At 43.9% G+C, this 15,571-nt stretch overlaps 1 protein-coding gene across 1 annotated transcript in view; it reads left to right on the top strand.

The window, feature by feature from the left end:
- Window positions 1–12,342, top strand: part of LOC135525491 (ninein-like) — a 56,247-nt gene extending 43,905 nt beyond the window's left edge. Inside the window, exons 24-30 of the mRNA XM_064953163.1 lie at window positions 348–494; window positions 1,014–1,172; window positions 1,367–1,597; window positions 1,844–1,936; window positions 4,634–4,732; window positions 10,075–10,191; window positions 10,995–12,342. Of these exons, the coding sequence (XP_064809235.1) occupies window positions 348–494; window positions 1,014–1,172; window positions 1,367–1,597; window positions 1,844–1,936; window positions 4,634–4,732; window positions 10,075–10,191; window positions 10,995–11,222 (1,074 nt within the window). The 3' untranslated portion in view covers window positions 11,223–12,342. The remainder of the gene's footprint in view (window positions 1–347; window positions 495–1,013; window positions 1,173–1,366; window positions 1,598–1,843; window positions 1,937–4,633; window positions 4,733–10,074; window positions 10,192–10,994) is intronic.
- The last annotated feature ends 3,229 nt before the right edge of the window (window positions 12,343–15,571 follow it).

The following is a 15,571-nucleotide window of genomic DNA, read 5'->3' as shown; positions in this document are numbered from 1 at the left end:
TTCAACCACTTATGACACAGTAATGATCTACAATTAAAATAGTTACTACTTTCATTCAATATCATCATAATTTATAATGTACAGTATGTTCTGCGTGTGTCAAGCCAGAGACACATTTCAACATTGCAAGGACAATTAAGTATTTCTAATTAATTATGCAAAAATTCACTAATTCTATGACTCCTGTTGATTTGTGCGTTTAGTCAAAATGCTTTGCAGTGTCAGCCAGTATTCCTGAATCACAAGGGAATAATCAGGAAATCCGGACTCCTCCAACTAGGATTTCTGGAAAAATGGGGAATTTAAAGGAAAGTTGGGGGAATTTTGACCAAGGTGGTTTCTCTCAGAACCAGGTGTTGGAGAAAAGCCTGCAGTCTGTTGACCTCCAGAGCGCCCGTCTCAAGTCAGACCTCCGCGTATCACAGCAAGAGAAGGACGCCCTCAAACAGGAAGTGATGTCACTGCACAAACAGCTGCAGAACGGCAATGATAAGGTGAGGCCTATGATGACACGTTGATTGGCTGGCTTCTGATTGGTTGATTGGCTGGCTTCTGATTGGTTGATTGGCTGGCTTCTGATTGGTTGATTGGCTGGCTTCTGATTGGTTGATTGGCTGGCTTCTGATTGGTTGATTGGCTGGCTTCTGATTGGTTGATTGGCTGGCTTCTGATTGGTTGATTGGCTGGCTACTGATTGGTTGATTGGCTGGCTACTGATTGGTTGATTGGCTGGCTTCTGATTGGTTGATTGGCTGGCTTCTGATTGGTTGATTGGCTGGCTTCTGATTGGTTGATTGGCTGGCTTCTGATTGGTTAGTTCTAATCATTCTATTTCTCTAATCACTATAACGAATGGTGGTTCGGTTGCTATAGAAATACTAAAACGGGCATCCAGTCAAATTGTTGCGGTTTGAGCAGCTTAGTCCCTTATAGTATATTTATATGTGTCAGAGAATGCTCAAGTCTCTCAGCTGATTTGTTATTGTGACGTCTGATGGGTTTTCCTGAATCAGAACCAGGTTCTGGAGATGGCCCTGCACTCCAGGGGATACCAGAGCCAGCATAAGAAGCTGTACCAGGATGAGCTGGCCAGGCTGGTGGAACAGGAACAGCAGCAGCTGAGGCAGGAGAACGAGAGGCTGACCATGGAGCTCCACCACACCAGGGAAAAGGTGAGATTACAGAGGAGGGATGGATGGATGGATGGATGGATGGATTGTGACAGACTCATTCATCCATTTGACAAAATATCAACATAATCAGATCTGACTTGATGTCTCAAGATCTTTTAAGTTTGAGGCTTAGAGGAGAGCGGTACACCCTGCGTTTGAATAACTCTTTCAAACCCTGTATCATCTCCTCACAGCTGGAGGTAGCCATCTTAACCGTGAAACAGCAGAAACAGCAGGGCCAGTCCAGCATGGTGAAGACTGTGGAACAGCAGAAACAGCAGGGACAGTCCAGCATGGTGAAGACTGTGGAACAGCAGAAACAGCAGGGCCAGTCCAGCATGGTGGAGACTGTGGAACAGGAGAAGACTGCTCTGAAGAGAGAGCTGGACGTGATGCATCAGGAGCTACTCTCTGCTCAGAACAAGGTCATCTAACAGGAGGAGCTACTCTGACACCTGCTCTGATTGGTTGGCTAGCTAGCGCTAGCTGATTGATTGGTTGAGTTACATTTTCCCTCTACATCAATAGTATCAACCTTACCTCCACATATAATTCCCAAGATAATTGTATTCCTGAATCAGTCAGTTTTTGACATTGTCTGTTTGTAAAGGATGCGTCTTTCCTTGTTATCTGATGGTCTTGTGTGCCCGGCGTGACGGTGTGGTTTACAGGTGTGTGAGGTTCAGCGAGAGCTGGACAGTCTACGTCAGGAGAATGAGGGGCTGAAGACCCGACAGGCTCCACTACAGGCCTGGCTTCTGGAGGTCAGTTCTGTGCCAACCTTCCCTAACTTCTCCCTCACTTGTATTCTGGACTTTAGTCTACCTGTCAAACACCTGTCACCTTTCTCCCTCTTCCTTACTCTTCTGTAATCTCCTATATTTAAAAAAAAATAATGTTTTTGGAACACCGATGATTTTCCAGAAACACTATAAAAGTTCAAAGTTTGCAGAGCACTGTTGCCTCCTGTCCCAACCCACCTGTTCCTTCTTTAACACAGCCTCTATCCATCTGTCTGTCTGTCCCTCCCACCCTACATTATGTCCCCTGTCTCTAACTCTCTCCACATCTCTCTTTTTCTCTCATGTCTCTCTCCCGACTCGCTCTCCTCCCTCCGTCTCTCTCCCCCGACTGTCACTCTCAAACTAAAAATAGTTCTACAAGCAGTTGTTACCACAACAAGGAAAATAGCTTCAAGAGTTGTGTCCAGAGACTGGTGGATTCAACTAATATAAGAATGGATGTCCTGGTCAGAGAGGTTCAGGATGTGAAGAACAGTTTTTGTTTTTTTTAGGTCTCCCAGGGGTCAGCACGATGAGTTTAAACAGGAGAACGTAAAGATGACAGTAATCTGTAAGTCATTGAGAGAGGACATCAGTTCTGTATGTGAATCCATGAGAACAATGACGGAGAAATCCGATTTCTCGGACAGAATTGCAGAATCTCCACATGAGACCTGGATGGAGTCTGAGAACAAAGTGAGGGAAATGATCTTGGAGACACTGAAGGTGGACCACAGGAAGATTGAGGTGGCCTGACAGGACTGGGAAACCCACCACAGGCCCGGGTGACAGGCCCAGGTGACAGGCCCAGGTGACAGGCCCAGGTGACAGGCCCAGGTGACAGGCCCGGGTGACAGGCCCAGGTGACAGGCCCGGGTGACAGGGGTGACAGGCCCAGGCCGCTATAGTGGTCAAGTTCCTGAGGTTCAAGGACAAGGTAGCTGTTCTGGAAAGAGACGACAACTTGAGAGGAACGTACATCTTCCTCAACGAGGACTATGCTGAAGCTGTGCGCCAGAAGAGGAAAGAACTGATCCCCAGACATGAAAGCTGCCAGAGCACGTGGAGACATTTCTTACACCCTCTATGACAGACTCATTGTCCACCAGACCTCCCAGAAGCCTGGAAGGAATGAGAGAACCAAGCCTATGGCTTCAATCCCACAGTGCGCGTACTCACACACTAAAACACACACACACCAACTGTTTAATGTATTTTTTTTCTATTGCCTTGTTTGCTCTTTTCCATATTGTTTCTGATAAGCTACCCAGGAAATGTCTAAAAAAAAAATAGCCCAAATTAATATATGTAGCCTTAGAAATCAAATTCATGAAATCAATAATAAGTGTTGTCGGAAAATATCAGACCCCTTTTTCCACATGTTATGGTTACAGCCTTATTCCCCATACTATCAAAGTAAAAACAGTTTTTTAGGAAATGTTACATATTTATAAAACAAATGCCTTATTGACATAAGTATTCTGACCCGTTGCTATGAGACTGGAAATTGAGCTCCGATGCAACCTGTTTCCATTGGTCATCCTTGAGATGTTTCTACAACTTGATTGGAGTACACCTGTGGTAAATTCATTTGATTGGACATGATATGGAAAGGATGAGGTCCCACAGTTGACAGTAGGTGTCAGAGCAAAAACAATGCCATGAGGAAGATGGAATTGTCCGTAGAGCTCTGAGGAAGGGCACCAAAAACATTATGCGTCATTGAAGGTTCCCAAAGACCACAGTGGCCTCTATCATTCTAAAATGGAGGAAGTTTGAAACCACCAAGACTCTTCCTAGAGCTGGCCGCCCAGCCAAACTGATCACTCTGACAGAGCTCTAGAGTTCCTCTGTGGAGATGGGAGAAGCTTCTAGAAGGACAACCATCTCTGCAGCACTCCACAAATCAGGCCTTTATGGTAGAGTGGCCAGACGGAAGACACTCCTCAATAAAAGGCATACGATGATATGCTTAGAGTTTGTCAAAAGCACCCTAAAGGACTCCCAGACCATGAGAAAGGTACAAGAACGGTGACTGTTTGAGGTTGTGGACAGGTGTCGTTTATACTGATAACAAGTTCAAACAGGTGTCATTAATACAGGTAACAACGACGGGGGGGAGGGTACTGTAGATTACATTTATCTTGGCCAGGTCGCAGTTGTAAATGAGACCTTGTTCTCAACTAGCCTACATGGTTAAATAAAGGTGAAATAAAAAACGAGTGGAGGACAGAGGAGCCTCTTAAAGAAGTTGTTACAGGTCTGGGAGAGCCAGAAATCTTGCTTGTTTGTAGGTGACCAAATACTTATTTTCCACAATAATTTGCAAATAAATTCATTAAAAATCCTACAATGTGATTTTCTGGATTTTTTTTCTTCTCATTTTGTCTGTCATAGTTGAAGTGTACCTATGATGAAAATTACAGGCCTCTCATCTTTTTAAGTGGGAGAACTTGCACAACTGGTGGCTGACTAAATACTTTTTTAACCACTGTATGTAAATTGTTAAGTCTTGTCTGTCTTTCTTCGTTGTGTTGGACCCAAATAAGACTAGTTGTCGCTAATGAGATCCTATCAAATCCTCCATCTCTTTTCCTTGACTGTATCTGTCCCGTCTGTCGCTCCTCTCCTGACTCCTCATTAGCTCTTCTTCTCTAACAATCATCTTTGTCTCTCTAGGCCCAGCTGGGTGGTCTGCTGCCCTCCTCCCCTCGCAGGACGTCTGGTGAGTGGAGAGGACAACACTGTGAGAACGACCACAACCCAGAGAACATACAGGTAGGAGAGATCAGGGCTTCCCATCACATCCTGTAGCAGGCTAATCACATCCTGTAGCAGGCTAATCACATCCTGTAGCAGGCTCATCACATCCTGTAGCAGGCTAATCACATCCTGTAGCAGGCTAATCACATCCTGTAGCAGGCTAATCACATCCTGTAGCAGGCTAATCACATCCTGTAGCAGGCTCATCACACCTCTAACTGGAAATCTATCCTCAGATCTTGTTCTTTGAATCAATCAACGCAGCTGGCATATCTGGTGATCTACAATCTAGCACTTAGTATACAGTATCTTCACCCTCACGGTGTTCAACAGCTATTTACTGCTACTGTCACACTTAATACACTGTCCATTCTACAGCTCTTCATCATATCCTGTTGATTATGGGAATACCTGACTCTTCTGATCTGCCTTGATTACACTCTGATGGGACCTGAACCACAAACACCTTGATTACATTATTATGGGACCTGGCATTATTATTATGAACTGAACCAATCTTGATTACATTATTATCGGCCCTGAACCACAAACACATTGACTACATTATTATAGGCCCTGAACCACAAACACATTGATTACATTATTATAGGAACTGAACCAGAGAGACCTTGCTTACATTATTATAGGTCCTGAAACACAAACACCTTGATTACATTATTATAGTCCAACCACAAACACCTTGATTACATTATTATAGGAACTGAACCACAAACACCTTGATTACATTATTATAGGACCTGAACCACAAACACCTTGATTACATTATTATAGGACCTGAACCACAAACACCTTGATTACATTATTATAGGACCTGAACCACAAACACCTTGATTACATTATTATAGGACCTGAACCACAAACACCTTGATTACATTATTATAGGACCTGAACCACAAACACCTTGATTACATTATTATAGGACCTGAACCACAAACACCTTGATTACATTATTATAGGACCTGAACCACAAACACCTTGATTACATTATTATAGGACCTGAACCACAAACACCTTGATTACATTATTATAGGACCTGAACCACAAACACCTTGATTACATTATTATAGGACCTGAACCACAAACACCTTGATTACATTATTATAGGAACTGAACAACAAACACCTTACAAAATGTCCCTCCATTTTAACTTTGGGGAATATAAATGTTTGAAAATAGAACTGAGAATTGAAATGCCTCTTTTTTGGAGGGGGGGGGGTGTTCTGTAGCTGGGACATTTTGTCCTGGTTTCATCACCACACCCACTGCCTTGCCATCTTCATGTTTTCTCACGTGTGTGTGTGTGTGTGTGTGTGTGTGTGTTTTGTAGTAGGGATGACCCCAGTTAGTCGACTGGTCGATAGGCTGTTGGTCAACCAAGATTTTTTTCGTCGCGCAGTCGCAATATATTTTTTGTTTTCATGGTGCACCAAACACCTGTGGAATAATCCATTGCGAAGGCCACTGGGATGGTACAGTCCATCACTCTAAGAAATTGTATATGGTTATATTATGTAAAAAAAATAATAATAATGGTGCAACACTAATAAATAATAATAATTTTATAACACATGTGCTCTCTCGCTGTCCGTGTTTCTGGAACATAATATTCAGGGCGCCGTAAAATTGACGACTTTCCCTTCGTTGCCATGTTGAGCAGCATGTTGGGATTGAGAACAATGCGGAGGAGGCAGCAGCAGCGGAAACGAGGAAACAGCCCTTAGCCGAATTGTCAAAAAAAAATTGAGGAGAGAGAATCCACAATTTTTAATTTGTTCTAGAATCAATCAGTCTAACATCGCGCGTCCGCCATGGTACGCATGTTGAGTTTGTTCACCCACACCAGACGCGATGAGGACACGCAGGTTGGCATGTGGACCTCTGTTCAATCACATCGCGTGGGTATATGCTCCTAAAAACCAATGAGATGGAAGAGGCGGGACTTGCAGCGCGTCAAGCGTCACAAATAGAACCAAGTTCTCTTAGTGTTACACTGGTCCAAATGGTCAGAGAAAATATTGTAATCTAACAGCAACTGTTTGGCACATAAATACTCACACAACGCTTCCTCCTCTACCCTCTGTTTAGTTGATCACCAGTAGTTTCATAAACTTAAGTCAAATGTCTTCCACAGATCTGACTTCCCCCTCTGGAGCGTTCGTCCGTTCTCCAGTTTCTTTTTCACGTCATCCACATCCATTTTGTTGTGTGTTACGACGTTCTGGTTTTGTTATAATTTCTTGACGTGGTTATGATGGGCTGTAGGTCAGGCGTCGCATGTACGCCATGCTTACATGTTTTGTGTGAAGAGAGCGAGTGTTGAGGGAATAGGCAAAAAAAAAAAAAATGGTTCCGGAACAACAGAACTTTTCAGTCCGTAAGAAGTAAGAAACTAAATGGCTGTAATGATGTGGCAGCTTCAGCACGGACAGGAAAATAAACACCAACTGTGCTGTGGTGCCTTTTCTCTGCAGTAGGGAGGAGAGCGAGACGACGCGTGTCAGTCACACTCGCTCTTCTTTTTACCACTGTGATCATCGGGCTCCGCTGTGATCATCGGGCTCCGCTGTGATCATCGGGCTCCGCTGTGATCATCGGGCTCCGCTGTGATCATCAGGGCTCGAGTACATTTGTATCAGACAAGCTCGCTGCATATGTAGTTGATCTGATTAAACATTTCGACCAATAGATTGTTCGTAAGAACAGAACGGCCCTCGTCGACCAAGATGATTATTGTTTTTGTTTTTTGTCTGGGACAGCCGTAGTGTGTGGGGAGTGTACGTTCTGGGTTTGGTTGTGTTTCCTCTAGATTCACCATGTCTGTCACTTTCTATTCTGGTGGGGGTTGGTGCTCAGATTGCACAGCTAAAGCCGAGTTAATTGCATAGCCCTGCCTTGAGAAGGTTAAAGGACTAGACTAGAGGACTGGAATGGAGGGGGTGAGCCCTGGTGAAGTGTACCTGCCTTCTCTCTCCAGGGTGCTGCAATGCCAGAACAGAGGGCCGCTCATGCCGACAGCTACCGGAGGATCGGTGGACTCTGACTGACAGCTGCTTGGCAGTTTCAAACATCCCCTAGTCTGGGTTCCTTACTTTCTGTCTGTCCTCCTCACCTAACTCCAGCCCCACCTGATTCTCCAAGACTCCTCTCCCCTTAATTCCCCTTACCTGGTAGTTTCTAACTCCCTCCAAACCTGTCCTCCTCACCTAACCCCAGCCCAACCTGATTCTCCAAGACTCCTCTCCCCTTAATTCCCCTTACCTGGTAGTTTCTAACTCCCTCCTCACCTAACCCCAGCCCAACCTGATCCTCCAGGAATTCCCTGAATTTCCCCATATCCCACTTTGTTTGTTACTCTGCCTTCCGTCCTTTTAGGAGATGACCGGTGATCTGAATGGGGTGTTAGATACAGCTCAGTGTAAGGGGGTGTGTAATGAGTGTATGCATCCACTAGGTGGCGTATGAGTAAAACAGGATAGTCTTTTCGTTATTTTCCTCAAATCAAAGTGCTTTCTTAAGCTCTTAACAGTAGGTGAACTGTTGAGTCAAAGGTTCATGAAATATGCTCTGATTGCAGTAGATTCCTTGTACCAACAATGTAATATCTGAAATATTTTTCACGGTATTTCATATTGATATTTTTTTTGCATTGAAACCCACATCACCAATATCAACTGATTTCTGATTTTTATTTATCTTTGTCACATAGGATTTTAATAAACTTTTGTTGGTGAACATGCTCACCTCTCACTACAGGTACGGGTATATCTGAAAGTACTGTGGTTTATTGTAAACTGGACCTGTTTATTACCAACAGTATTGAACTCGAAAGGACCAACAACAGTTTTGATTGTAAAACAAATGTACATATTTTTTTCATGATATTTATCAGAGTGCTTTGATTCATGTAGCGACCATGTTAGTATTGTCGCTATGGTTTTTCGCGATCTTTGATAGTCCAGACTGAACTGAGTAATAAGATCCAGGTGGTATCAGGGTCTTCTAGATGATGTCAAACCACAGTTTTATTCTCTCTTGCTCTGTGTGCTTCTGTTTCGTTCATTTTTATTTAAATTCGCTTATTGTATTTCACTTTTTGTAGAATATATATATATATTTTTTTACGTTTCTGGATCAACAAGTTGGAAAATATAATTTTAATATTTATTCATTTGTTTTTATCCCATTTTATTTCGCTGTGATGTCACTTTTTCAATAAATGCACTACGATGTATTTCACTGGAAAGAATCAAGAGAAATAAAGCATTTAGTTTTCGAGTTTTGTGTTTATTCCTTCTATTGGTTTCGTTCCGAGAGATGCGACCCAGTCGTTCAGTCCTGTACTATAGTGAAGAGGTCAATAACATACAGTACTACAGTTCTGTATCTACGGACGCGACCCAGTCGTTCGTTCTAAGTATCCCATTGCCATACTGGAAGGAAACGTTATTATCCCTTGCTCGCTATCTAGCCAACGACGGCTAATTTACAGTCAGGTCAAACAGTGCAGCCAGAATAACAACAGTAGATGCATTTGTTGGAGTTGGAGGTTATTCTAATTCAATGTTGCAAATATCTGAGGCCATACATGCCTGGGCTGATGAGACAGTGGATAGCGCAGGCAAACGGAACAGAGGAAATATTTTATTAACGTCCAGAGATTTAGCTGGTGGCAATTTGTGGAATAGACACAGGCTGGTGATGCGCTTTTAACCAATCCGCATTCAGGATTAGACCCACCCGTTGTTTAAAGCCAGACATGCAGTACAGTACTCCTAATTATTTACTTGTGATTTTTTATTTTTTTTAAACAATACGTGTTTCTTTTTTTCATTTTTAACATGCCAGATGGTACATAAAGATGGTGCATACAGATGGTACATAAAGATGATGCATACAGATGGTACATAAAGATGGGTAAACATGTAATATGGTACATAAAGATGGTTAAACATGCCAGATGGTACATACAGAAGGTTAAACATGCCAGATGGTACATACAGATGGTTGAACATGCTAGGTGGTACATGCAGATGGTTAAACACGTCATATGGTACATAAAGATGGGTAAACATGCCAGGTGGTACATAAATATGGTTAAACATGCCAGGTGGTACATACAAATGGTTAAACATGCCAGATGGTACATACAGATGGTTAAACATGCCAGATGGTACATACAGATGGTTAAACATGCCAGATGATGCATAAAGATGGTTAACATGCCAGATGGTACATAAAGATGGTTAAACATGCCAGATGATGCATAAAGATGGTTAAACATGTCAGATGTTACATGCTGATGGTTAAACATCTGTATACCTCTTCTCCATCACCAGGATGAGAGGTCGATGATGATAATGATGAAGATGGAGGAGCGTATGAGGGAAATCGAACTGTCGCTGCATAACGTCAAGCTGCTTCTCAAAGAGAAGGTCTCTCAACTGAAAGATCAGGTACAGTTTAATCTATATGCCAAATATAGGATTTACTATTAACATTATAGTCATTTAGCAGGCTTTTATCCAAAACAACTTTTAAAGGCGCAATTAAGGTTAGGTGCCTTGCTCAAGGGCACATCAACAGATTTTTCACCTTGTCTGCTCTGAACCAGCAACCTTTCTGCTACTGGCCCACAACCTTTCTGTTACTGGCCCACAACCTTTCTGTTACTGGCCCTCAACCTTTCTGTTACTGGCCCATAACATTTCTGTTACTGGCCCACAACCTTTCTGTTACTGGCCCACAACCTTTCTGTTACTGGCCCACAACCTTTCTGTTACTGGCCCACAACCTTTCTGCTACTGGCCCACAACCTTTCTGTTACTGGCCCACAACCTTTCTGTTACTGGCCCACAACCTTTCTGCTACTGGCCCACAACCTTTCTGTTACTGGCCCACAACCTTTCTGTTACTGGCCCATAACCTTTCTGTTACTGGCCCATAACCTTTCTGTTACTGCTGCCCCTGTTAAACCCTCAGTCAGTGGTCTCTTTACTATGTTATCTCAGGATCACTTTTTCTATATTGGTTTTTACTGAGTAAGGTTACCTAGCAATTATTGGGACTTGGATAATGTCACGTGAGTTGTTTTACTGAGCCCTCTGACAAGTTATAAAATACATGTATGGAATCGATGCAGTGTAAATGTATGATGACACAGTATTAAGGTTAGACCCTTAGTGACAGTTGCTGTTGTAAAAAGGGCTTTTTAAAATAAATGCGGTTGGTTGATGTTCTCACTCTGTTCTGTCTCTAGCACCACAAGAACGGTAAAGCTGATTCGTTGATCAAGGACCTGTACGTGGAGAACGCCCAGCTGCTGAAGGCCTTGGAGATGACCGAGCGGAGACAGGAAGTAGCAGAGAAGAAGAACTATCTACTGGATGAGAAGATCTCCAGCCTCAACAAGATAGTCAGAGACCTGAGTCCCTCACCCCTACCCACAATGCCCTACCATTTTACCTGTTCTTCACACTCCACCTGAGCCCCTCACCCCGACCCACAATGCCCTACCATTTCACCTGTTCCTCACACTCCACCTGAGCCCCTCACCCCGACCCACAATGCCCTACCATTTTACCTGTTCCTCACACTCCACCTGAGCCCCTCACTAATCCCGACCCACAATGCCCTACCATTTTACCTGTTCCTCACACTCCACCTGAGCCCCTCACCCCGACCCACAATGCCCTACCATTTCACCTGTTCCCCACACTCCACCTGAGCCCCTCACCCCTACCCACAATGCCCTACCACTTGACCGGTTCCTAAGACTATACCTCACCCCTACACCCAGTCCCCTCACCCATACACCCAGTCCCCTCACCCCTACACCTAATCCCCTACCCCCAGTTCCCTACCACTTGACCAGTTCCTATAATAACACATTACAGTTTGTAGAGTGTTTTTCATTTCCAGACGTAAATCCCAAAGCTCTTTACAGAGAAATCATTCAATGAAAAAAAGCTTCAGTGAAAGGACTAAAAACATTAGGTGAGAAGTTAAGATGCTTTACTTTATTAATTCAACCACTTAAAAAAACATTAAAAAAACAAGCACACACACACAACATGAAAAAGCCATACATGCACATGAGATAAATCATGGAAAATAACACACAATAAAGTGTGGGACTTATTTCCATTGTGGTCCTTTTGAAACAAGATGGCTGGACAAGAACCAACACGGTTGAACACAGTATTAAAACGAGATATGAAAACAAAGATCTCATCATACACAAGACACACGGAATAGCAAAGGAGGCGACAAGGACGGAACAATACAACTTGACACGACAGACAACACAACAGAGATGACATAAAGTGAAACGCAGTTTGAAGAAGTGTTTTTCTGCGTTTCTTTGGGACTGTAAGGAGTCTTTGACCGGAGTGAACCTGAAGACCTTTTGAGGCTGAGGAGTTCACTGAGTTATTGGGGACCAGAGGCATTGAGTTATTGACCAGAGGCATTGAGTTATTGGGGACCAGAGGCATTGAGTTATTGGGGACCAGAGGCATTGAGTTATTGGGGACCAGAGGCATTGAGTTATTGGGGACCAGAGGCATTGAGTTATTGACCAGAGGCATTGAGTTATTGACCAGAGGCATTGAGTTATTGACCAGAGGCATTGAGTTATTGACCAGAGGCATTGAGTTATTGACCAGAGGCATTGAGTTATTGACCAGAGGCATTGAGTTATTGACCAGAGGCATTGAGTTATTGACCAGAGGCATTGAGTTATTGACCAGAGGCATTGAGTTATTGACCAGAGGCATTGAGTTATTGACCAGAGGCATTGAGTTATTGACCAGAGGCATTGAGTTATTGACCAGAGGCATTGAGTTATTGACCAGAGGCATTGAGTTATTGACCAGAGGCATTGAGTTATTGACCAGAGGCATTGAGTTATTGACCAGAGGCATTGAGTTATTGACCAGAGGCATTGAGTTATTGACCAGAGGCATTGAGTTATTGACCAGAGGCATTGAGTTATTGACCAGAGGCATTGAGTTATTGACCAGAGGCATTGAGTTATTGACCAGAGCATTGAGGCATTGAGTTATTGACCAGAGGCATTGAGTTATTGACCAGAGGCATTGAGTTATTGACCAGAGGCATTGAGTTATTGACCAGAGGCATTGAGTTATTGACCAGAGGCATTGAGTTATTGACCAGAGGCATTGAGTTATTGACCAGAGGCATTGAGTTATTGACCAGAGGCATTGAGTTATTGACCAGAGGCATTGAGTTATTGACCAGAGGCATTGAGTTATTGGGGACCAGAGGCATTGAGTTATTGGCCAGAGGCATTGAGTTATTGACCAGAGGCATTGAGTTATTGACCAGAGGCATTGAGTTATTGACCAGAGGCATTGAGTTATTGACCAGAGGCATTGAGTTATTGGCCAGAGGCATTGAGTTATTGACCAGAGGCATTGAGTTATTGACCAGAGGCATTGAGTTATTGACCAGAGGCATTGAGTTATTGACCAGAGGCATTGAGTTATTGACCAGAGGCATTGAGTTATTGACCAGAGGCATTGAGTTATTGACCAGAGGCATTGAGTTATTGACCAGAGGCATTGAGTTATTGACCAGAGGCATTGAGTTATTGACCAGAGGCATTGAGTTATTGGCCAGAGGCATTGAGTTATTGGCCAGAGGCATTGAGTTATTGACCAGAGGTATTGAGTTATTGACCAGAGGCATTGAGTTATTGACCAGAGGTATTGAGTTATTGACCAGAGGCATTGAGTTATTGACCAGAGGCATTGAGTTATTGACCAGAGGTATTGAGTTATTGACCAGAGGCATTGAGTTATTGACCAGAGGTATTGAGTTATTGACCAGAGGCATTGAGTTATTGACCAGAGGCATTGAGTTATTGACCAGAGGCATTGAGTTATTGACCAGAGGCATTGAGTTATTGGGGACCAGAGGCATTGAGTTATTGGGGACCAGAGGCATTGAGTTATTGGCCAGAGGCATTGAGTTATTGGGGACCAGAGGCATTGAGTTATTGGCCAGAGGCATTGAGTTATTGGGGACCAGAGGCATTGAGTTATTGACCAGAGGCATTGAGTTATTGACCAGAGGCATTGAGTTATTGACCAGAGGCATTGAGTTATTGACCAGAGGCATTGAGTTATTGGGGACCAGAGGCATTGAGTTATTGGGGACCAGAGGCATTGAGTTATTGACCAGAGGCATTGAGTTATTGACCAGAGGCATTGAGTTATTGACCAGAGGCATTGAGTTATTGGGGACCAGAGGCATTGAGTTATTGGGGACCAGAGGCATTGAGTTATTGACCAGAGGCATTGAGTTATTGGGGACCAGAGGCATTGAGTTATTGGGGACCAGAGGCATTGAGTTATTGGGGACCAGAGGCATTGAGTTATTGACCAGAGGTATTGAGTTATTGGGGACCAGAGGCATTGAGTTATTGACCAGAGGCATTGAGTTATTGGGGACCAGAGGCATTGAGTTATTGGGGACCAGAGGCATTGAGTTATTGACCAGAGGCATTGAGTTATTGACCAGAGGCATTGAGTTATTGGGGACCAGAGGCATTGAGTTATTGACCAGAGGCATTGAGTTATTGGGGACCAGAGGCATTGAGTTATTGGGGACCAGAGGCATTGAGTTATTGACCAGAGGCATTGAGTTATTGGGGACCAGAGGCATTGAGTTATTGGGGACCAGAGGCATTGAGTTATTGGGGACCAGAGGCATTGAGTTATTGGGGACCAGAGGCATTGAGTTATTGGGGACCAGAGGCATTGAGTTATTGGGGACCAGAGGCATTGAGTTATTGGGGACCAGAGGCATTGAGTTATTGACCAGAGGCATTGAGTTATTGACCAGAGGCATTGAGTTATTGACCAGAGGCATTGAGTTATTGACCAGAGGCATTGAGTTATTGACCAGAGGCATTGAGTTATTGACCAGAGGCATTGAGTTATTGACCAGAGGCATTGAGTTATTGGGGACCAGAGGCATTGAGTTATTGACCAGAGGCATTGAGTTATTGGGGACCAGAGGCATTGAGTTATTGGGGACCAGAGGCATTGAGTTATTGACCAGAGGCATTGAGTTATTGACCAGAGGCATTGAGTTATTGGGGACCAGAGGCATTGAGTTATTGGGGACCAGAGGCATTGAGTTATTGGGGACCAGAGGCATTGAGTTATTGGGGACCAGAGGCATTGAGTTATTGGGGACCAGAGGCATTGAGTTATTGGGGACCAGAGGCATTGAGTTATTGGGGACCAGAGGCATTGAGTTATTGGCCAGAGGCATTGAGTTATTGGGGACCAGAGGCATTGAGTTATTGGGGACCAGAGGCATTGAGTTATTGGGGACCAGAGGCATTGAGTTATTGGGGACCAGAGGCATTGAGTTATTGACCAGAGGCATTGAGTTATTGGCCAGAGGCATTGAGGGTTTTTTAAGAGAAACAGGAGGGGTTTGAAGTTGGTTTTAAATTGGGTGGGTAGCCAGTGGAGGCTAGAATGGGGGTGATGGGGGCAGATCTCCAGGTTCCTGTGCGGCGCTGATCTGCATCCTATGGATGCTTTTTGAGGGGCAGACCATCAAGGAGGGCATTGCAGTCATCGAGTCGGGAGGTAACCAGCAGGTTTGGAGAGAACAGGTGATGTTTGTTTCTCAGGTGAAATAATACTTTTTTTTGCAGACCTATTTTTTTTGTCTGAGAAAGTGAGGGGTCCAGAAAGTAGAATGGAGTGGCCACCAAAGACTACACTCTACCTGAGCCTACCTATGCCCTACCTGAGACTACCTATGCCCTACCTAAGCCTACCTATGCCCACC

Source organism: Oncorhynchus masou, chromosome 32, assembly GCF_036934945.1.
Source record: "Oncorhynchus masou masou isolate Uvic2021 chromosome 32, UVic_Omas_1.1, whole genome shotgun sequence".
In the NCBI taxonomy this organism is placed as follows: Eukaryota; Metazoa; Chordata; class Actinopteri; order Salmoniformes; family Salmonidae; genus Oncorhynchus; species Oncorhynchus masou.
The sequence above is the reverse complement of the archived record's forward strand: the minus strand, read 5'-3'. Positions and strand labels throughout refer to the sequence as shown.